The 24,048-nt window shown below is 54.7% G+C and overlaps 1 protein-coding gene across 1 annotated transcript; it reads left to right on the plus strand.

Moving 5' to 3' along the window:
• Positions 1–139: 139 nt before the first annotated feature.
• LOC115945802 (histone-lysine N-methyltransferase SETD1A-like) lies at positions 140–23,587 on the plus strand (the record flags this gene model as incomplete). The annotated part of the gene is made up of 19 exons (XM_034074133.1): positions 140–238; positions 1,435–1,699; positions 3,405–3,505; positions 5,164–5,300; positions 7,923–7,983; positions 8,345–8,449; positions 10,806–10,967; positions 12,271–12,411; positions 13,623–13,710; positions 14,571–14,647; positions 15,607–15,709; positions 15,889–15,948; positions 16,789–16,873; positions 17,252–17,583; positions 18,366–18,526; positions 18,935–19,045; positions 21,132–21,251; positions 21,976–22,113; positions 22,473–23,587. Coding segments are annotated over 19 exons (2,520 nt in total), but the record flags the coding sequence as incomplete, so codon positions are not given.
• Positions 23,588–24,048: the final 461 nt, after the last annotated feature.

Consider the following 24,048-nt stretch of genomic DNA (forward strand, 5'->3'; position numbering starts at 1 on the left):
GGTGCCCCATAGATGTGTGGGGTGCCCCATAGACCCCCTTCTAGTCCCTGCAGGGGGGGTCTATGGGTCCCTATGGTGTCTATGGGGGGTGTCCCTGCCCCATAGCCTGCCCCTAACGTGTGGGGCGCTGCCCCCACAGGACGCTGGGTACCCCCCAGTGGGGACCCTGCAGGACCCAAGGCCCCGACGCATATGGGGCAAGCAGAGGGACCTGTCCCTGCCTGTGCCCAAGTTCAAGGTGAGATGGGGGGGGAGCTATGGGGATCTACGGGGATCTATGGGGCTCTATGGGGCTCTATGGGGGTCTATGGGGCTCTATGGGGGTCTATGGGGCTCTATGGGGTCTGTATGGGGATCTATGGGGCTCTATGGGGTCTCTATGGGGTCTGTATGGGGATCTATGGGGCTCTATGGGGTCTGTTTGGGGATCTATGGGGATCTATGGGGTCTGTGTGGGGATCTATGGGGCACTATGGGGTGTGTATGGGGATCTATGGGGCTCTATGGGGGCTATGGGGTGTGTATGGGGTCTGTATGGGGCTCTATGAGGTTCTATGGGGTCTCCGTGGGGCTCAATGGGGTTTCTATGGGGTCTGTATGGGGTTCTTTGGGGTCTCTCTGTGTGTCTATGGGGTTTCTATGTTATCCCTATGTTATCTCTATGTTATCTCTATGTTATCTCTATGTTATCTCTATGTTATCTCTATGTTATCTCTATGTTATCTCTATGTTATCTCTATGTTATCTCTATGTTATCTCTATGTTATCTCTATGTTATCTCTATGTTATCTCTATGTTATCTCTATGTTATCTCTATGTTATCTCTATGTTATCTCTATGTTATCTCTATGTTATCTCTATGTTATCTCTATGTTATCTCTATGTTATCTCTATGTTATCTCTATGTTATCTCTATGTTATCTCTATGTTATCTCTATGTTATCTCTATGTTATCTCTATGTTATCTCTATGTTATCTCCATGTTATCTCCATGTTATCTCCATGTTATCTCCATGTTATCTCCATGTTATCTCCATGTTATCTCCATGTTATCTCCATGTTATCTCCATGTTATCTCCATGTTATCTCCATGTTATCTCCATGTTATCTCCATGTTATCTCTATGTTATCTCTATGTTATCTCTATGTTATCTCTATGTTATCTCTATGTTATCTCTATGTTATCTCTATGTTATCTCTATGTTATCTCTATGTTATCTCTATGTTATCTCTATGTTATCTCTATGTTATCTCTATGTTATCTCTATGTTATCTCTATGTTATCTCTATGTTATCTCTATGTTATCTCTATGTTATCTCTATGTTATCTCTATGTTATCTCTATGTTATCTCCATGTTATCTCCATGTTATCTCTATGTTATCTCTATGTTATCTCTATGTTATCTCTATGTTATCTCCATCTCCCCCCCCAGGTGGATGAGTTCTGGTGCCCCCCCCCCCACGACGTGACCTTCGCCCACCTGAGCCCCCTGACCCACGACAGGTCCCTATGGGATCTGTGCAGCCGCTATGGGGCCGTGGAGGAGCTGGAGCTGATCCCACACCCGCGGACACAGCAGCCTATGGGGCTGGCCAGGGTCAGGTTCCGCAGTGGGGCTGGGGCCAGAGCCTGTGTCCGCTCCCTGCACAACACTGTGCTCATGGGCAGCACCATCCATGTCATGCTGGATGCACACGGTGGGTCTCTATGGGGCAGCTATGGGGCAGCTATGGGGTGTATAGGGTTCAATGGGGCTCTATGGGGCTCTATGGGGTGTATAGGGTACAATGGGTCTCTATGGGGCTCTATGGGGTGTATAGGGTACAATGGGGCTCTATGGGTCGCTATGGGGTGTATAGGGTTCAATGGGGCTCTATGGGTCTCTATGGGGTGTATAGGGTACAATGGGGCTGGGGCCAGAGCCTGTGTCCGCTCCCTGCACAACACTGTGCTCATGGGCAGCACCATCCATGTCATGCTGGATGCACACGGTGGGTCTCTATGGGGCAGCTATGGGGCACTATGGGGTGTATAGGGTGCAATGGGGTGCAATGGGGTGTATAGGGTGCAATGGGGTGCAACGGGGTCTATAGGGTGCAATGGGGTGTATAGGGTACAATGGGGTGTATAGGGTTCAATGGGGTGTATAGGGTACAATGGGGTGTATGGGGTACAATGGGGTGCAGTGGGGTGTATAGGGTACAATGGGGTGTATAGGGTTCAATGGGGTGTATAGTGTACAATGGGGTGTATGGGGTACAATGGGGTGCAATGGGGTGTATAGGGTACAATGGGGTGTATGGGGCTCTATGGGGCCCTATGGGGCTCTATGGGGTGTATAGGGTGCAATGGGGTGTATAGGGTACAATGGGGTACAATGGGGTCTATGGGTTGCATTGGGATCTATGAGATGTGGCAATGGAACAGGCAGAAAACCCCTTAAATCTGCTGCTTCCACCCAAATGACACCAAAATCCTGCTTTTTATCCCCATTCCCATCCCCTCTGCCCCACATCCTCTGCCCCACATCTCTGCCCCACATCTCTGCCCCACATCCCCTGCCCCACATCTCTGCCCCACATCCTCTGCCCCACATCTCTGCCCCACATCCTCTGCCCCACATCCTCTGCCCCACATCCCCTGCCCCACATCCCCCTCTGCCCCACATCCCCTGCCCCACATCCCCTGCCCCACATCTCTGCCCCACATCCCCTGCCCCACATCCTCTGCCCCATATCTCTGCCCCACATCCTCTGCCCCACATCCTCTGCCCCACATCCTGTGCCCCACATCCTCTGCCCCACACCCTCTGCCCCACATCCCCTGCCCCACATCTCTGCCCCACATCTCTGCCCCACATCTCTGCCCCACATCTCTGCCCCACATCCCCTGCCCCACATCTCTGCCCCACATCTCTGCCCCACATCTCTGCCCCACATCTCTGTCCCACATCCTCTGCCCCACATCTCTGCCCCACATCCCCTGCCCCACATCTCTGCCCCACATCTCTGCCCCACATCTCTGCCCCACATCTCTGCCCCACATCCCCTGCCCCACATCTCTGCCCCACATCTCTGCCCCACATCCCCTGCCCCACATCTCTGCCCCACATCTCTGCCCCACATCTCTGCCCCACATCTCTGTCCCACATCCTCTGCCCCACATCTCTGCCCCACATCCCCTGCCCCACATCTCTGCCCCACATCTCTGCCCCACATCTCTGCCCCACATCCCCTGCCCCACATCTCTGCCCCACATCTCTGCCCCACATCCCCTGCCCCACATCTCTGCCCCACATCTCTGCCCCACATCTCTGCCCCACATCCCCTGCCCCACATCTCTGCCCCACATCTCTGCCCCCCATCCCCTGCCCCACATCCCCTGCCCCACATCCCCCCATAGGGCAGCAGCGCATGAAGCTCTATGACCTGATCGTCACTGGGGCCTTCACCCCACAGACTGTGCCCACTGGGGCCAAGGCAATGGGGGACGGTGAAGAGACGGTAAATGGGGGGGGGGACCCCAAACAACCCCATAGGATCCTATTGTGGGGGGGGCCCCTATAGGATCCCATTATAGGGGTGTCCCCCATAAGAGCACCATTATAGTGGGGTCCCCCCCATAATAACCCCATTATAGGGGTCCCCCCCTAATCCCCCCCATAGACCCCCATTATATGTGTCCCCCATAGAACCCCATTATATGGGTCCCCCCCTAACCCCCCCCATAGACCGCCATTATATGGGGTGTCCTCCCCATAGACCCCCATTATATGGGCCCCCCATAGACCCCCATTATATGTGTCCCCCCCATTGCAGCCCCCCATTATAGGGATATCCCGCCCATAGACCCCCATTATATGGGTCCCCCCATAGACCCCCATTATATGCCCCCCATAGATCCCCATTATATGGGTCCCCCCCATTGACCCCCATTATATGGGCCCCCCATAGACCCCCATTATATGTGTCCCCCATAGACCCCCATTATATGGGTCCCCCCCATAGACCCCATTATAGGGGTCCCCCCCTAACCCCCCCCCATAGACCCCCATTATATGTGTCCCCCCGTGACCCCCCCAATAAGAACCCCATTATATGGGCCCCCCCATAGAACCCCATTATATGGGTATCCCCCCCATAGGATCCCCATTATGGGGTCCCCCCCATAATAACCTCATTGTGTCCCCCATAATAACCCTATTATAGGGTCTGCCCCATAGCACCCCCATTATATGGGTCCCCCCCACCCCTCCCCCCATAGGAACCCCATTAAAGAGGGGTCCCCTCCATAATAACCCCACTATAGGGGTCCCCCCCCATAGAACCCCATTATATCCCCCCCATAGACCCCCATTATATCCCCCCCCATAGACCCCCATTATATGGGTCCCCCATAGACCCCCATTATATGGGTCCCCCTGACCCCTCCCCCATAGACCCCCATTATATGTGTCCCCCCCATAGACCCCCATTATATGGGCCCCCCATAGACCCCCATTATATGTGTCCCCCCATAGACCCCCATTATATCCCCCCCCATAGACCCCCATTATATGCCCCCCCATAGGCCCCCATTATATGCCCCCCATAGACCCCCATTATATCCCCCCCATAGACCCCCATTATATGCCCCCCCAATAGCCCCCCATTATATGCCCCCCATAGACCCCCATTATATGCCCCCCCATAGACCCCCATTATATGCCCCCCATAGATCCCCATTATATGTGTCCCCCATAGACCCCCATTATATGGGTCCCCCCCATAGACCACCATTATATGGGTCCCCCCCTAACCCCCCACCATAGACCCCCATTATATGGGTCCCCCCCATAGACCCCCATTATATGGGGTCCCCCCTATAATAACCCCATTATAGGGGTGTCCCCCCCATAGACCCCCATTATATGGGTCCCCCCCTAACCCCCCCCATAGACCCCCATTATGGGTCCCCCCCCTCACCCCCCCCATAATAACCCCATTATGGGCCCCCCCATAGACCCCCATTATATGGGTCCCCCCATAATAACCCCACTATAGGGGTCCCCCCCCATAGACCCCCATTATATGTGCCCCCCATAGACCCCCATTATATCCCCCCCCATAGCCCCCCATTATAGGGTCCCCCATAGACCCCCATTATATCCCCCCCCTTGCAGCCCCCTGACCTCCGCCGCCCCCCCGAGGGCCCCTTCGTGCCCCCCCCCGGCAATGGCGGCCCCGGGACCCCCCCCCCGCCAGGGGGCGCTGTGCCCTTCCCGGCTCCCTTCGCTCCCCCCTCCGCCTATGGGGGCAGGTGAGTGGGGAGGGGCCAAGGGGCTGGGCCCTGATTGGTTGATGCTAATGAGGGGAGGGGTTAATGGGGGTTGGGGGGGGGGGTTAATGGGGGTTAATTAGCGATTAATAATGGGTTAATGAGGGGTTGGTGGTTATTAATGGGGATTAATGGTTATTAATTAGTGATTATTGGTGATTAATAACAGGTTAATGAGGCATTGGTGATGATTAATGGGGATTAATGGTTATTAATTAGTGATTATTGGTGATTAATAACAGGTTAATGAGGCATTGGTGATGATTAATGGGGATTAATGGTTATTAATTAGTGATTATTGGTGATTAATAATGGGTTAATGAAGGATTGGGGGTGATTAATGGGGATTAATGGTTATTAATTAGTGATTAATAATGGGTTAATGAGGGATTGGGGTGATTAATGGGGATTAATGGTTATTAATTAGTGATTAATAATGGGTTAATGAGGGATTGTGGGTGATTAATGGGGATTAATGGTTATTAATTAGTGATGATTGGTGATTAATAACAGGTTAATGAGGGGTTAGTGGAGATTAATGGTGATTAATGGTTATTAATCAGTGATAATTAGTGATTAATAATGGGTTAATGAGGGGTTGGTGCTGATTAATGGGGGTTAATGGTTATTAATTAGTGATAATTGGTGATTAATAATGGGTTAATAAGGGGTTTGTGCTCATTGAGGTGAATTAATTGCGTTTATTAGTGACTAATATGTGTTAATAGTGAAATTAATAGGTTAACATTGATTAATAAGTTAGTAAAGAGTAAATTAGTAATTAATTTAAGGGTTAATAATTGATTAATAGTCAATTACTGATGGATACTGGTTGATAATAGCTTAATATTCATTACCGAGTGATATATATTAGTAACTGATAGCTAATAATTGAGTGATGCTAATTAATAAGGGTTTATTGGTCACTAATAAGACACTGATAGTGGTTATTAATTGAGTAATTAATGTCTTAAGGCTCATCAATACTTGCTAATAATGTAGTAATATTGATTGATATGCGGTTAATAGCTGAACAGAGCTCATTAATAACTGATGAATAGGAATTAATAACAGATTAATAGCAGATTAATAGTAACTGATTAATAATAGGTGGTTGGTAACTGAGTAATTCTCATTAACAGCTGATTAATACTCATTATAGCTGACAACTGTTTATTAATAACAGATTAATAGTCATTAATACTAATAGCAGATTAGTAGCCTATTAATAGTCACTATTAACTCCTTAATACTGATTAATGCTCATGGGCAAATTATTAATAGCTGATTAATGCCAACTGTTGCTGATTAATACATGCTAATAATGCATATTAATGAGTAGCTAATAGGGGCTGATATTTGTTAGTAGAGGACTAAGTGCTTAATAGGTGACTAATACTCATTAATAGCTGGTTAATGTCCATAGGTGATTAGCAGTCACTAATAAGTGGATGAATTCCATTAATGGGTGATTAGGGGTCGTTTATTTGTGACCAATACTCTTTAATAGCACATTAACATTTATTAATGATGATTAGTTGCTAATAATTATTGTTTAACACTTACTATTAGCATATTAACATACATTTGTTGTGGTTAGCGCTCATTAATTAGTTATTAGTGTTTCTTAATAGCCCATTAATGTCCATTCATGGTGATTAGCGGTAATTAATGAGCGATTAATAACTATTAGCAGCCTATTAATGTCCTTTAATGGCCAATAGGAGTCATTAATTAGTGATTAGTGGTCATTAATAGCCTATTAATGTCCATTAATGGTGATTAGTGGTCATTACTTAGCAATTAATGTTCATTAGTAGCCAATTAACATGCATTAATGGTGGTTAACGTTTAATTACGGTGATTATGAGTCATCAATCAGCGATTTTTGTTCATTAATAGTCCATTAGCATCTCTTAATCGTTATTAGCAGTCATTAATTAATGATCAATGTTTATTAGTAGTCCATTAGCATCCATTAATGATTATGAGCTGTCACTAGTTACTGATTAATATGTATTAATAGCCCATAAACATCTATTAACGGTGATTAGGAGTCATTAATTAGTGGTGAACACCCACTAATAACCCATTAATGTCTAATTATGATGATTAGAGGTCATTAAGTAGTGATTGATTCTCATTATTAAGCCATTAGCATCTATTAATGGTTATTAGTGGTCATTAATTAGTGATTAACGCTCATTAATACCCCATTAGCATCTCTTAATGGTGATTAGGGGTCATTAATTAGCGATGAATACTCTTTGCTAACTCATTAATGTCTAATTTTGGTGATTAGTGGTCATTAATTTGTGATTAACGCTCATTAATAAGCCATTAACATCTATTAATGGTTATTAGTGGTCATTAATTAGTGACTAACGCTCATTGATAAGCCATTAACATCTATTAATAGTGATTAGTGGTCAATAATTAGTGATTAACGCTCATTAATAGCCCATTGGCACCTATTAATGGTGATTAGTGGTCATTAATTAGTGATTAACGCTCATTAATAACCCAATAACATCTATTAATGGTAATTAGGCCTCATTACCAGCTCATGAATATTCATCCCCCCTCCCCCCCCCTCTTTTCCAGGCTCCCCTTCACCTCCCGTCGCCTGGAGCCCGGGGGGGGCTTCCCCCTGCGCCCCCCTCCCCCTCCCCCTCCCCCCCCCCAACCCTTCCTCCCCTTCACCTTTGACCCCCCCCCCATTGGGGGTCGCTATTCCCTCCCCCCCCCTCCCCCCCCCTCCCGCCGCCGCCGCCCCCCCCCCCGCGAGGACGAGCCCCCCCCTCCCCCCCCCTCCGCCCCTCCCCCCCCTCCACCCCTCCCCCCCCCTCCTACCCCATGGGGGGGGGCGGGGCCAGCAGTGGGGACCCCCTCCCCCCACCCCCCTCCCCCCCTCCCCCCCCTCCTCCTTTACCCCCTCCCCCCCCCCCCATGGAGGAGGAGCTGGGGGGGGAGGGGGGAGGGGCTGTGGGGGGGGAGGGGCGGGGGGGGGGTCCCCCATATCCGAGGGGACCCCCGAGAGTGTCCCATTCACCCTCCATAGCAGCCTGGACTCCCGCATTGAGGCCCTATTGAAGGAGCAGCGCTCCACCTTCTCCTTCCTGCCCCCCCCCGAGGAGGAGGAGGAGGGGGAGGGGGGGGGAGGGGGGGGGCACATCGAGGGGACCCCCCCCCACCCATCCCCCCAGGTCCCAGCCCCCCCCCTCCTTGCTGCGCCCCAAAGCGAGGCTGGGGATAGAGGCTCCCCCCCCGTCCCCCATTACTGTACAGGGGATGGGGACCCCCCCATTGGGAGCCCACAAGTGGGGGGGGGGGGGGGGAGGAGGGGAGGGGGGTGGGGGAGGGGGGGGCTTGGATGGGGGACCCCCCCTGCGTGGAGGGGGGGGGAGGAGGATGATGATGGATGGGACCCCCCCGTCACCCAAGGCCAATGGGCAGGAGAGGGTGAGTGAATGGGGGATATGGGGGAATATGGGGGGGGGTCTATGGGGGGCTATGGGTGTCTATGGGGGGGTCAATAGGTGTTAATGGGGGGCTATGGGGGGATATGGGGAGATGGGGGGGTCATTGGGGGGGTCTATGGGGGTCAATGGGGGGGTCAATGGGTGTTAATGGGGGCTATGGGGGCATATGGGGGGGTCTGTGGGGGATAAGTGGGGGTCAATGGGGGGGTCTATGGGTGTTAATAGGGGGTCTAGGGGGTCAATGGGGGGATCAATGGGTATGAATGGGGGGTCTATGGGTGTCAATGGGGGGATCAATGGGTATGAATGGGGGGTCTATGGGTATGAATGGGGGGTCTATGGGTGTCAATGGGGGGATCAATGGGTATGAATGGGGGGTCTATGGGTATCAATGGGGGATCTATGGGTGTCAATGGGGGGATCAATGGGTATGAATGGGGGGTCTGTGGGTGTCAATGGGGGGATCAATGGGTGTCAATGGGGTGTCTATGGGTGTCAATGGGGGGTCTATGGGTGTCAATGGGGGGATCAAGGGGTATGAATGGGGGGTCAATGGGTGTCAATGGGGTGTCAATGGGTGTCAATGGGGGGATCAATGGGTATGAATGGGGGGTCTATGGGTGTCAATGGGGAGATCAATGGGTATGAATGGGGGGTCTATGGTTGTCAATGGGGGGTCAGTGGGTGTCAATGTGGGGGTTCATGGGTGTCAATGGGGGGGGTCTGTGGGGGTCAATGGGGGGATCAATGGGTATGAATGGGGGGTCAATGGGTATGAATGGGGGGTCTTAGGTGTCAGTGGGGGGATCAATGGGTATGAATGGGGGGTCAGTGGGTGTTAATAGAGGGTCTATGGGTGTCAATGGGGGGATCAGTGGGTGCTGTTGGTGTCAATGGGGGGGTCAATGGTTATCAATGGGGGGTCAGTGAGTGTCAATGGGGGGGATCTGTGGGTGTCAATGGGGGGGTCTGTGGGGGTCAATGGTGAGGTCAATGAGGGAGTTAATTGGGGGGTCTATGGATGTCAATGGGGGGTCAATGGGTGTTAATGGGGAGGTCAATGGGTATGAATGGGGGGTCTATGGGTGTTAATGGGGGGGTTCATGGGTGTCAATAGGGGGGGTCTATGGGTGTCAATGGGCGTCAATGGGAGTCAATGGGGGTCTGTGGGTGTCAATGGGGTATCAATGGGGGGGTCAGTGGGTGTCAATGGGGGGTCAATGGGTGTCAGTGGGGGGGTCAATGAGTATCAATGGGTGTCAATGGGAGTCCATGGGTATCAATGGGTGTCAATGGGTGCTGTTGTTGTCAATGGGGGGGTCTATGGGTATCAATGGGTATCAGTGTGGGGGGTCAATGGTTGTCAATGGGGGGTCTCCAACCCTTTCCCCCCCCCCTTAGGCCTCCTCAGGGGAGGACATGGAGATCTCAGAGGACGATGCTGACGACCCCCCCCCTCCCCCTCCCCCCCCCACCGACCCCCCCCCTCCCCCTCCCCCCCCTCCCCCCTCCCTCTCCCCCTTCCCCCCCCCCAGCCCCTCATGGCCGTGCCCCTCCCCCCTCCCCCCCCCCCCCCCCAACCCCGCCCCCTCCCCGCCTTCGGGGGGGGGGGAGGGGGGGGGGGGCGGGGGGGGAGGGGCGGGGGGGGGGGGGGGGGGGGGGGGGGGGGGGGGGCCCCTCCCTCTTCGACCTATTGGGCCGCTTGGGGGGGGGGGTCGGGGGTCGGTGGGGGGGGGGAGGGGTGGGGGTGGGGGGGGGGTCTGCCCCCCTCCTTCCAGCTCCTGAGCCGCCTCCGAGGGGGCGGGGCCAGCTCCGCAGGGGGCGTGTCCAGCGGGGCGGGGGGCGGAGCTTACTTCCCCCCCCACTTCCCCTTCACCCCCCACTACCCCCCTCCCCCCCCTCCCCCTCCCCCTCCCCCCCCCCCCGGGGGAAGAGCCCCCCCCCGGCACCGACCCCCCCCCCCTCCCCCTGCTGCCCCCCCCGGTGCCCCCCCCGCCCCCCCCCCCCGCCGCTGGGGGGCGCTATGGGGCCGGTGGAGGGGGTCCTGGCTGCTCTGGTGCAGGAGATGAAGGTCACAATGCACAGAGACCTCAACAGGAAGATGGTGGAAAATGTGGCGTTTGGGGCCTTCGATGCCTGGTGGGAGAGGAAGGAGGAGCAGGTCAAGGTGAGGGCATGTGACTTGTCATGTGACCGTTCCCATTCCCAACCATTCCCATTCATTCCCATTCACATCTGTTCGTGGTCCCATTCATTCCCATCCATTCCCATTCCCATTCATTTCATTCCCATTCACACCTGTTCCCATTCCCATTCATTCCCATCCTCTCCCATTCTCATTCCCTTCTGCTCTCATTCCCATCTGGACCTATTCCCATCCATTCCCATCCATTCCCATCCATTCCCATCATTCCCATTCCCATCTGCTCCCATGATGTTCTGGGCATTCGATGCCTGGTGGGAGAGGAAGGAGGAGCAGGTCAAGGTAGGGACATGTGACCGGTCATGTGACCATTCACATTCCCACATCCTCATGTCCATTCCCATTCATCCCCATCTATCCCATCCCATCTGTATTCACATATATTCCATTCCCGTCTATCCCATCCACAATCCCATCCCCATCTCTCTAATTCCCATCTATCCTGTTCCCATCCCAATCCCTATTCCCATTCCCATCTATGCTGTTCCCATCTATCCCATTCCCATTCCTATTCCCATTCTCATCTATCCCATTCCCATCCCTATTCCCATCCCATGTATCCCATGTGTGTATCCATGTGTGTATCCATGTGTGTCCCATGTATCCACGTGTGTATCCATGTGTGTATCCATGTGTGTATCCATGTGTGTATCCATGTGTGTCCCATGTATCCACGTGTGTATCCCATGTGTGTATCCATGTGTGTATCCATGTATGTATCCCATGTATCCATGTGTGTATCCATGTATGTATCCCATGTGTGTCCCATGTATCCACGTGTGTATCCATGTGTGTATCCATGTGTGTATCCCATGTATCCATGTGTGTATCCATGTATGTATCCCATGTGTGTCCCATGTATCCACGTGTGTATCCACGTGTGTATCCATGTGTGTATCCACGTGTGTATCCATGTGTGTATCCATGTATGTATCCCATGTGTGTATCTCATGTATCCATGTGTGTATCCCACATGTATCCCATATATCCCATGTGTGTATCCCATGTATCCATGTGTGTATCCATGTGTGTATCCATGTGTGTATCCCATATATCCCATGTGTGTATCCATGTGTGTCCCATGTATCCATGTGTGTATCCATGTGTGTCCCATGTATCCATGTGTGTATCCCACATGTGTATTCATGTATATCCCATGTATCCACATGTGTATCCATGTATCCATATGTATCCCACATGTATATCCTATATATCCATATATCCATATGTCTATCCCATATGTATCCCATATGTGTCTCCCCTGCAGCCGTTCCAGGGCTCGGGGCGGCCTCGGGACGAGGACAGGGAGAGGCTGAGGCCGAAGGAGCCTCCAGCTCTGCTCTCATTGGTGGACTGGGCCCGAGGGGGAGGGGCCCTCAGGGGGGCACTGAGGCTGCCATCGTTCAAGGTACTGGGGATACTGGGATGGACTGGGATGGACTGGGATGGACTGGGATAGACTGGGATAGACTGGGATGGACTGGGATGGACTGGGATAGACTGGGATGGACTGGGGTGTACTGGGATATGGGGGGGGCCCTCAGGGGGGCACTCAGGCTGCCATCCTTCAAGGTACTGGGTGTACTGGGTGTTACTGGGATGGACTGGGGGGTACTGGGGTATACTGGGGTGTACTGGGATGGACTGGGGTGTACTGGGGTGTACTGGGATGGATACAGGGTGGGGGTGCTGCCTTCAGGGGGGCACTGAGGCTGCCCTCATTCAAGGTACTGGGTGTACTGGGTATACTGGGATGGACTGGGGTATACTGGGATGGACTGGGATGGACTGGGCCCTAGGGGGAGGGGCCCTCAGGGGGGCACTGAGGCTGCCATCGTTCAAGGTACTGGGATAGACTGGGATGGACTGGGATGGATACGGGGGGGGCCCTCAGGGGGGCGCTGAGGCTGCCCTCATTCAAGGTACTGGGTGTACTGGGTATACTGGGATATACTGGGATGTACTGGGATAGACTGGGATATACTGGGATAGACTGGGATATACTGGGATAGACTGGGATATAGAGAGGAGATGGGGCGATATAGGGATAGATATGGGGGGATATAGGGGAGATAATGTAATATAGGGATACAGGGAGGGTATAGAGATATAGGGATATAGGGGGGATATGGGGATATAGAGGGGATATAGGAGGAATAATGGGATTTAGGGATATAGGGAGGAGAATGGAACATAGGGATGTAGAATGGTTATAGAACTATAGGGGGCATAATGGGATATAGGGATATAGGGGAGATGTGGGGATATATGAATGGCTATAGTGGGGGTATGGGGGGGATATGGGGTGGATATGGGGGATAAACGGATACAGGAAGCATACAGGAGGCTATGGGGTGGATAAAGGGACATAGGGGGGCTATGGGGTGGGTATGGGGCTATCGGGTGGATATGGGGTCTATGGGGTGGGTATGGGGCTATGGGGTGGGTATGGGGCTATGGGGTGGGTATGGGGTCTATGGGGTGGGTATGGGGCTATGGGGTGGGTATGGGGTCTATGGGGTGGGTATGGGGCTATGGGGTGGGTATGGGGCTATGGGATGGGTATGGGGCTATGGGGTGCACGGGGGTCAATGGGGTCTGACCCCCTCCCATTGGCAGGTGAAGAGGAAGGAGCCATCGGAGATGGGGGAGGGGGGGGAAGAGAAACGGCCGCGACCCCCGACCCCCCCCGAGGAGGATGAGGATGGTGAGAGCCCCTCCCCCATCCCCTATGGAACCCCCATTCCCATCCCCCCATTCCCCCCCCATTCCCACCCCATTCCCATTCCCATCCCCATTCCCCCCCCATTCCCCCCCCATTCCCACCCCATTCCCCCCCCATTCCCACCCCATTCCCACCCCATTCCCATCCCCATTCCATCCCCATTCCCACCCCATTCCCACCCCATTCCCATCCCCATTCCCATCCCCATTCCCACCCCATTCCCACCCCATACCCAACCCCATTCCCCCCCCATTCCCACCCCATTCCCATTCCCCCCCCATTCCCATTCCCATCCCCCCCGCCATTCCCACCCCATTCCCAACCCCATTCCCACCCCATCCCCCCCGCCATTCCCACCCCATTCCCAACCCCATTCCCACCCCATTCCCCCCCCATCCCCCCCCATTCCCCCCCCATTCCCCCCCATTCCCACCCCATTCCCATCCCCATTCCCCCCCCATTCCCCCCCCATCCCCCCCCCCATTCCCATCCCCCCCCCATTCCCACCCCATTCCCCCCCCATTCCCACCCCATTCCCACCCCATCCCCCCCCCATTCCCACCCCATTCCCACCCCATTCCCCCCCATTCCCACCCCATTCCCCCCCCATCCCCCCCCCCATTCCCATCCCCCCCCCATTCCCACCCCATTCCCCCCCCATTCCCACCCCATTCCCATTCCCATCCCCATTCCCCCCCCATTCCCCCCCCATTCCCACCCCATTCCCCCCCCATTCCCACCCCATTCCCACCCCATTCCCCCCCCATTCCCACCCCATTCCCACCCCATTCCCCTGCTGTTCCAGACAAGACCCCCATTCCCGGCCCCCCCCCGCCCGGAACCTTCTGGAAAGCGCCGGAAGCTTTTCCGCTTGGACAGTGAAGGGGAGGAAGCATCAGAGGAGTCTTCATCAGGCAAAGTGAGGACACCCCCATGGACCCCCCCATGGACCCCCACATTGAACCCAATGGGAACCCCCATGGACCCCCCATTGAAGCCAATGGGACACCCCCATGGACCCCCCATTGGGACCCCCCCATTGGGACCCCTATTGGAACCCATTGGGACACCCCCATTGAACCCAATGGGACACCCCCATGGAGCCCCCCATTGGGACCCCCACATGGACCCCCCCATTGGATCCAATGGGACCCCCCATGGACCCCTCCTTTGGGACCCCCCATTGGGACCCCCATTGAGACCCCCCCTTTGGATCCATTGGGACCCCCCCATTGAGACCCCCATTGGGACCTCCAATTGGACCCATTGAGACCCCAACCCCCCCCATTGATACCCCCAAACCCACCCCCATAGACCCCCCATTGGTTCCCTGAACCTCCCCCATTGAGACCCCAACCCCCCCCTTTTGGACCCCCATTGGACCCATTGAGACCCCAACCCGCTCCCCCATTGACACCCCCAAGCCCCCCACATTGGGACCCCCAAGCCCCCCCTGCCCCATGGACCCCCCATTGGGACCCTGAACCCCCCCATTGGGACCCCAAGTCCCCCCCATGGGCCCCCCCATTGGATCCATTGGGACCCCCAACCCCCCCCCCCCCATTGGGAGCCCCAATTGGACCCATTGAGACCCCCAAATCCCCCCCCATGGACCCCCCATTGGGACCCTGAACCCCCCCATTGACCCCCCACTGACCCCCCCAAACCCCCCCCATAGACCCCCCATTGACACCCCCAAACCCCCCCATTGACCCCCCATTGGGACCCCCAATTGGACCCATTGAGACCCCAACCCCCCCCATTGGGCCCCCCCCATTGAATCCATTGACACCCCCAAACCCCCCCCATGGACCCCCCATTGACCCCCCAAACCCCCCCCATTGCCCCCCCCTCACCCCTCTCTGTCCCCCCCCATAGGAGGAAGAGGAGGAGGAGGAAGCTGCCCCCCAAAGACGAAGGAGGAGGAGGAGGACCAAGGGGGAGCCCCCCCCGGGGGGGGATGCTGGTGGCCATGGCAACGGTAGGATATGGGGGGGGGGTACCCCATAACCTATGGGGGGGTACCCCATAACCTATGGGGGGTGCCCCATAACCAATAGGGGGTACCCCATAACCAATAGAGGGGGTGCCCCATAACCAATAGGGGGGTACCCCATAACCTATGGGGTGATCCCTGACCCCCATGTATGTGCCCCATAGAGGAAGAGGAGGAAGAGGAGCCCCCCCCCAGCGAAGCCTCCTCCTTGTACCGGGGGGGGGGCAGCTCTTCCTCCCCCCCCCCTCCTCCTCCTCCTCCTCCTCCTCCTCTTCCTCCTCCTCCTCCTCCTCCTCTGAGGATGAAGCTGAGGATCCCCCCGAGCCCCCCCCCCCACCCAGCCCCAAACCAGGTAAGAGACACCCCACACTTGTGGGGCTCACCCCACACTTGTGGGTCCTGCCCCACACTTATGGGTCCCACCCCACACTTATGGGTCCTGCCCCACACTTATGGGTCCTGCCCCACACTTATGGGTCCAACCCCACACTTATGGGTCCTGCCCCACACTTATGGGTCCTGCCCCACACTTATGGGTCCTAGCCCCACACTTATGGGTCCCACCACACACTTATGGGTCTCACCCCACACTTATGGGTCCTGCCCCACACTTATGGGTCCCACCACACTTATGGGTCTCACCCCGCACTTATGGGTCCCATCCCCCCCTTATTTGGGCTGCCCCCATCACATTGGGTTCCCCCCCATCACCTTTGGGCCCCCCCCCCCCCATTTGGGTCCCCCCATTCCATTCCCCCCCCATCACTTTTGGGGTCCCCCCCCCTCATTTGGGTCCCCCCATCCCATCCCCCCCCATTATGACCCCCCCATTATAACCCCCATTAACCCCTCTCTCTTTCTCTCCCCCCCCCCCCCCAGCCCCTCCCCCCCCTCCCCGCCCCCCCCCTCCCCCCTCCCCCTCCTCCCCCCCCCCAAGAAGCGCCGCAAGCCCCTCCTGGAAGCCCCTCCCCCCCCCCTCCCCTCCCCCTCCCCCTCCTCCCCCCTCCCCCCCTCCCCCCCCCTCCCCCCCCCCCGCCGCCGTGACCCCGCCCCCCCCTCCTCAGGCCCCGCCCCCTTTTGGCCCCGCCCCATCTCCAACCTCCCATTGGACCACGCGGCTCTGGTCAAGGCCTGGACGGAAGCTCCTGGGTCCTCCGCTCCGCCAGGGGGCGCCACGGCGCATGCGCGGCGCAGGCCACGCCCCCCGCTCCAAGCCACGCCCCCCGCTGCTCAGGCCACGCCCCCCGCTCATCAGGCCACGCCCCCTGTCGGGGGGGGGGGGGACCTGGCGGTGCTGGCCAGCATCGCCCTGAGCCGCAATGGGGATGAAGGCCACGAGCATCCCGCTATGGGGCGGGCGCTATGGGGCAGGGCCGCTATGGGGCAGGCGCTATGGGGCAGGGCCGCTATGGGGCTCAGCGCAGTCCTGGCCGAGCACAACTATGCTATGGGGCCGGGGGCAGAGGGGGGGGGGGAGGAGGTGCTGGAGGCCCCCGAGGAGGTGGTGGGGGAGGGGGGGGGGAGGAGGAGGAGGAGGAGGAGGAGGAGCCCTATGGACAGCAGTGAGGAGGAGGAGGAGGATGAAGATGAAGGCAGCTCCATTGAGGACAATGGGGATGAGGAGGATGATGAGGATGATGGAGGGAGCCCCATTGAGGAGGATGAGGATGATGATGGTGATGGGAGGAAGGTGTTTGCCCCTCGGAGTGAGTTCGAGCAGATGACCATCCTATATGATATATGGAGCTCGGGGCTGGACGCAGAGGACATGAGGTTCCTTAGGGTCACCTATGAGAGGCTCCTGCAGGAGGACAGCAGCAGCCACTGGCTCAATGACACACACTGGGTGCAGCACACCGATATCCTGGACGGGGATAGGGGGATGGGGATATGGGGATATAGGGATGGGTGTATGGGGATGGGGATGGTGATAGGGACATGGAGATGGTGATGGGTATATGGTGATGGAGATGTAGGGATGGTGATAGGGATATGGGTATGCTGATGGGGATGGTGATGGGGACATGGAGATGGGGATATGGAGATTGTGATGGGGAAGGTGATGGAGATGTAGATGTAGGGATGGTGATGGGGACATGGGGATGAAGGTGTGGGAATGGGTAATATGGACATGGAGATGGTAATGGAGATGTAGGAATGGGTGATGTGGACATTGAGACAGGGAGAAGGTGATGGGGATGGGCATTGGGACATGGGGATGGTGATGGGGATGTAGCAATAGGTGATGGGGATATGGAGATGGGGACATGAGGATGGTGATGGAGATAGTGATGAAGATGTAGGAATGGGTAATGTGGACATGGAGATGTAGGGATGGGTAATGGGGACGTGGAGATGGTGATGGGGATGTGGATATGGGGGAGGTGATGGGGACATGGGGATGGAGACATGGGGATGAAGATGAAGGGATGTGTGATGGAGATATGGGGATGGGTGATGGGAACATAGACATGGGGACATGGAGATCGTGATGGGGACATGGGGATGGGCAATGGGGATGCAGGGATGGGTCCATAGGATGGGTTTGGGTCTATAGGATGGGTCCATAGGATGGGTTTGGGTCCATGGGATGGGTCCATGTTTGTGTCCCTGTGCTCCGGTTGCTCCTTGACCCCCGCACTGACCCGTCCCAGCAGCCCCCGCTGGCCGCGGTGGCCTCGGCTCCGGTGCCACCGAACAGGCAGCGCCAGGAGTGAAGGTTTCTACCCAATCAGCCGCAGGGAGAAGGATCAATACCTGAACCCGCAGCTGCCGCGGCAGCAACAGGCACCGGATACACAGGTGGGTACAGGCAACAGAGCCATGGGGACATCATAGCCATGGTAACACCAGAGCCATGGTGACACCATCACTATGGTAACACCATCACCATAGTCACATCACCACCATAGTAACAGCAGAACCATGGTAACACCAACACTATGGTAACACTATCACTATAGTCACATCATTGCCATGGGAACACCATCACCATGGTGCCATCACCAGCATGGTCCTAGCATCAGCATGGTAACACAGTCACCACTATGGTAACACCATCACCATAGTCACATCACCACCATGCTAACACCATCACTATGGTAACACCATTGCTATGGTAACAGCATCACCACAGTAACACCACTGCCACCATGGTAACACCATTGCCATGGTAACACCCCATCCCTGACCCCTGCCCTCTGACCCCAGGGTCAGCTGCGGGTCCTGTCAGAGCGCAGGTCAGAGCAGAGACGTCTCCTCAGTGCAATTGGTTCAGCTGCTGTGGCCGATAGTGACCTGCTGAAGCTGAACCAGCTCAAGGTGAGTCACGTGACCATCATGTGATCTGTGTGATGTGTGTGAGTCATGTGATCTGTGTGACCCATATGTTCTGTGTGACCCACGTGATCTGTGTGTCCCATGTGATGTGTGTGACCCTCCATGTGATCTATGTGACCCATGTGATCTGTGGGATCTGTGTGATCCATGTGACCCACATGATCCATGTGACCCATGTGATCCGTATGAACCACGTGATCTGTGTGACCCACATAATCCATGTGATCTGTGTGACCCACGTGATCTGTGTGACCCATGTGATCCATGGGATCCACATGATCCATGTTCTCCATGTTTGTCAATGTTTTCCCATATTTTTCCCATGTTTTTTCCATGTTTTCCCACTTTTTTCCACATTTCCCATGTTTTTCCAATGATTTCCACATGTTTTTCCACGTTTTCCCATGTTTTCCTATGTTATCCCATATCATTCCCATATCATTCCCATGTCATTCCCATATCATTCCCATGTCATTCCCATGACATCCCCATGTCATTCCCATGTTATCCCATGTTATCCCATGTCATTCCCATGTTATCTCATGTTATCCCATGTTATCCCATGTTATCCCATGTTATCCCATGTTATCCATGTTATCCCATGTATATCCCATGTTATCCCATGTTATCCCATGTTATCCCATGTTACCCCATGTTATCCCATGTTATCCCATGTTATCCCATGTTATCCATGTTATCCCATGTATATCCCATGTTATCCCATGTTATCCCATGTTATCCCATGTTACCCCATGTTATCCCATGTTATCCCATGTTATCCCATGTTATCCATGTTATCCCATGTATATCCCATGTTATCCCATGTTATCCCATGTTCTCCATGTTATCCCATGTTATCCCATGTTATCCATGTTATCCCATGTATATCCCATGTTATCCCATGTTATCCCATGTTATCCATGTTATCCCATGTTATCCCATGTTACCCCATGTTATCCCATGTTATCCCATGTTATCCCATGTTATCCATGTTATCCCATGTTATCCCATGTTATCCCATGTTACCCCATGTTATCCCATGTTATCCCATGTTACCCCATGTTATCCCATGTTATCCCATGTTATCCCATGTTACCCCATGTTATCCATGTTTCCCATGTTATCCATGTTATCCCATGTTATCCCATGTTATCCATGTTATCCCATGTTATCCCATGTTATCCATGTTATCCATGTTATGTTATCCATGTTACCCCATGTTATCCCATGTTATCCCATGTTATCCATGTTATCCCATGTTATCCCATGTTATCCCATGTTATCCCATGTTCTCCATGTTATCCCATGTTCTCCATGTTATCCCATGTTATCCCATGTTATCCCATGTTATCCATGTTATCCCATGTTATCCCATGTTATCCCATGTTATCCCATGTTATCCATGTTATCCCATGTTATCCCATGTTATCCATGTTATCCCATGTTATCCCATGTTATCCCATGTTCTCCATGTTATCCCATGTTACCCCATGTTATCCCATGTTATCCCATGTTATCCCATGTTATCCCATGTTATCCCATGTTATCCATGTTATCCCATGTTATCCCATGTTATCCCATGTTATCCATGTTATCCCATGTTATCCCATGTTATCCCATGTTATCCCATGTTATCCCATGTTATCCCATGTTATCCCATGTTATCCATGTTATCCCATGTTATCCCATGTTATCCATGTTATCCCATGTTATCCCATGTTATCCCATGTTATCCCATGTTATCCATGTTATCCCATGTTATCCCATGTTATCCATGTTATCCCATGTTATCCCATGTTATCCCATGTTACCCCATGTTATCCCATGTTATCCCATGTTATCTATGTTATCCCATGTTATCCCATGTTATCCCATGTTATCCATGTTATCCCATGTTATCCCATGTTATCCCATGTTATCCCATGTTATCCATGTCATTCCCATGTTATCCCATGTCATTCCCATGTCATTCCCATGTCATTCCCATGTTATCCCATGTTATCCATGTTATCCCATGTTATCCCATGTTATCCCATGTCATTCCCATGCTATCCGGTGTCATTCCCAGTTCCGCAAGAAGCGCCTCCGCTTCGGCCGCAGCCGCATCCATGAGTGGGGCCTGTTTGCTATGGAGCCTATAGCAGCTGATGAGATGGTCATAGAGTATGTGGGGCAGAACATCCGACAGGTGAGACCCACACGGACACATAGAGACCCCCAACCACCCTATACACCCCCTCCATTTACCCCCACCTGCCCCATAGTGACCCCCCCACCCCATAGAGACCCCCTCAGCCCCATAGTGACCCCCCCTGCCCCATAACGACCCCCTCAGCCCCATAGCAACCCCCCTGCACCCCATAGCGACCCCCAACCACCCCACAGCTGCCCCACAGCTGCCCCATTGCCGCAGGTGGTGGCTGACATGCGTGAGAAGCGCTATGCCCAGGAGGGCATCGCCCCACAGCTGCCCACAGCTGCCCCATAGCTGCCCCATAGCTGCCCCACAGCTGCCCACAGCTGCCCCATAGCTGCCCCATAGCTGCCCCATAGCTGCCCCATAGCTGCCCCACAGCTGCCCCATAGCTGCCCCATAGCTGCCCCATAGCTGCCCCACAGCTGCCCCATAGCTGCCCCCTAACCCCCATTGCCGCAGGTGGTGGCTGACATGCGTGAGAAGCGCTATGCCCAGGAGGGCATCGCCCCATAGCGACCCCCCCTGCCCCACAGCTGCCCCATAGCAACACCCACCTGCCCCACAGCTGCCCCACAGCTGCCCCATAGCTGCCCCATAGCTGCCCCATAGCTGCCCCATAGCTGCCCCACAGCTGCCCCACAGCTGCCCCATAGCTGCCCCATAGCTGCCCCACAGCTGCCCCACAGCTGCCCCATAGCTGCCCCCCATTGCACAGGTGGTAGCTGACATGCGTGAGAAGCGCTATGCCCAGGAGGGCATCGGCAGCAGTTACCTGTTCCGGGTGGACCAAGACACCATCATTGATGCCACCAAGTGTGGGAACCTGGCCAGGTTCATCAACCACTGCTGCACTGTGAGTGACCTCTGACCCATCACCTGTGACCCATAACCTGTGACACATAACCTGTGACCTATAACCTGACCCATTGACCCATAAACTGTGAGTGACCCATAACCTGACCCAGTGACCCATAACCTGACCCATAACCTGACCCATAGCGTGACCCATAACCTGCGACTGCCCCATAGACTGACCCACACACTGACCCATAGACTGACCCATAACCTAACCCATAGACTGATCTATAGACTGAGCCATAGACTGGCCCATAGACTGACACATAACCTGACCCATAACCTGCCCCACACCCTGCCCCATAACCTGACCCATAACCTGACCCATACACTGCCCCATAACCTCCCCCCTTGCAGCCCAACTGCTACGCGAAGGTCATAACCATCGAGGCCCAGAAGAAGATTGTGATTTACTCCAAGCAGCCAATTGGGGTCAATGAGGAGATCACCTATGACTACAAGTTCCCTATAGAGGACACCAAGATCCCCTGTCTGTGCCGCACCGAGGCCTGCAGGGGGACACTGAACTGAGTCATGTGATCATCATGTGACCCACGGTAAGGTCATGTGATCACCTATGACTACAAGTTCCCTATAGAGGACACCAAGATCCCCTGTCTGTGCCGCACCGAGGCCTGCAGGGGGACACTGAACTGAGTCATGTGACCTGCGGTAATGTCATGTGACCCATGGTAATGTCATGTGATCACCGGTAACGTCATGTGACCTGTGGCACCGGCACCATCAGCTGACCCTGTCTGTGCCACACCGACACCTGCCACGGTACCCTCAACTGAGTCATGTGACTGTCATGTGATCACCAGCACAGTCATGTGACCCACGGCACCGGCACCAACACTGACACCTGCCTGTGCAGCACCAACTCCTGCTGCGGCACGCTCAGCTGAGTCACGTGACCCACAGCACTGTCACCTGACCCGCGCCACTGTCACCTGACCTACAGCACTGTCACCTGACCTGTGGCACCAACACCTGCCACGGCACCCTCAACTAAGAGTCACCTGACCCACAGCAGCGTCACATGACCCGCAGCAATGGCACCTGACCCACAGCAATGTCACCTGACCCACGGCAGTGTCACGTGACCCACGGCAATGTCACCTGACCCACGGCAGTGTCACGTGACCCATGGCAATGTCACCTGACCCGTGGCAGCGTCACGTGACCTGCAGCAACATCAGCTGACCCATGGCACCAACACCTGCCACGGCACCCTCAACTGAGGGTCACATGACCCGCAGCAACATCACATGACCCGCGGCACTGGCACCTGACCTGCAGCCACCATTGACCTATGGCCACCGTTGTGACGTCACCGTCCCAGTGACGCCATCGCCGCGACGTCATCATTGTGACGTCACCAGCCCCTCCCCCTCCTCCCCCCTCGGCTGTTTCTTGTAGAAACCCATTGGGGGAGGGGCTGGTTGTGCCCCGCCCCTCGCCCCGCCCCCTTCCCCTCCCCCCCCCCATGTACATAGTGTCCATATGGGGACCCCCCCCCGGGGACCCCCTTTTATAAAGTGACTGTTGAGCTTTGGAGGCCTCAGATCTATGGGGGGGGGTTGGGTGTGGGGCAGGTGGTTATGGGGCAGGTGGTTATGGGGCAGTTATGGGGCAGTTGGATATGGGGCAGGTGGTTATGGGGCAGTTGGTTATGGGGCAGGTGGTTATGGGGCAGTTATGGGGCAGTTGGATATGGGGCAGGTGGTTATGGGGCAGTTGGTTATGGGGCAGGTGGTTATGGGGCAGTTGGTTATGGGGCAGGTGGTTATGGGGCAGTTATGGGGCAGGTGGTTATGGGGCAGGTGGTTATGGGGCAGTTATGGGGCAGGTGGTTATGGGGCAGGTGGTTATGGGGCAGTTATGGGGCAGTTGGATATGGGGCAGGTGGTTATGGGGCAGTTGGTTATGG

This window comes from Melopsittacus undulatus, unplaced genomic scaffold (assembly GCF_012275295.1).
Source record: "Melopsittacus undulatus isolate bMelUnd1 unplaced genomic scaffold, bMelUnd1.mat.Z mat_scaffold_55_arrow_ctg1, whole genome shotgun sequence".
In the NCBI taxonomy this organism is placed as follows: Eukaryota; Metazoa; Chordata; class Aves; order Psittaciformes; family Psittaculidae; genus Melopsittacus; species Melopsittacus undulatus.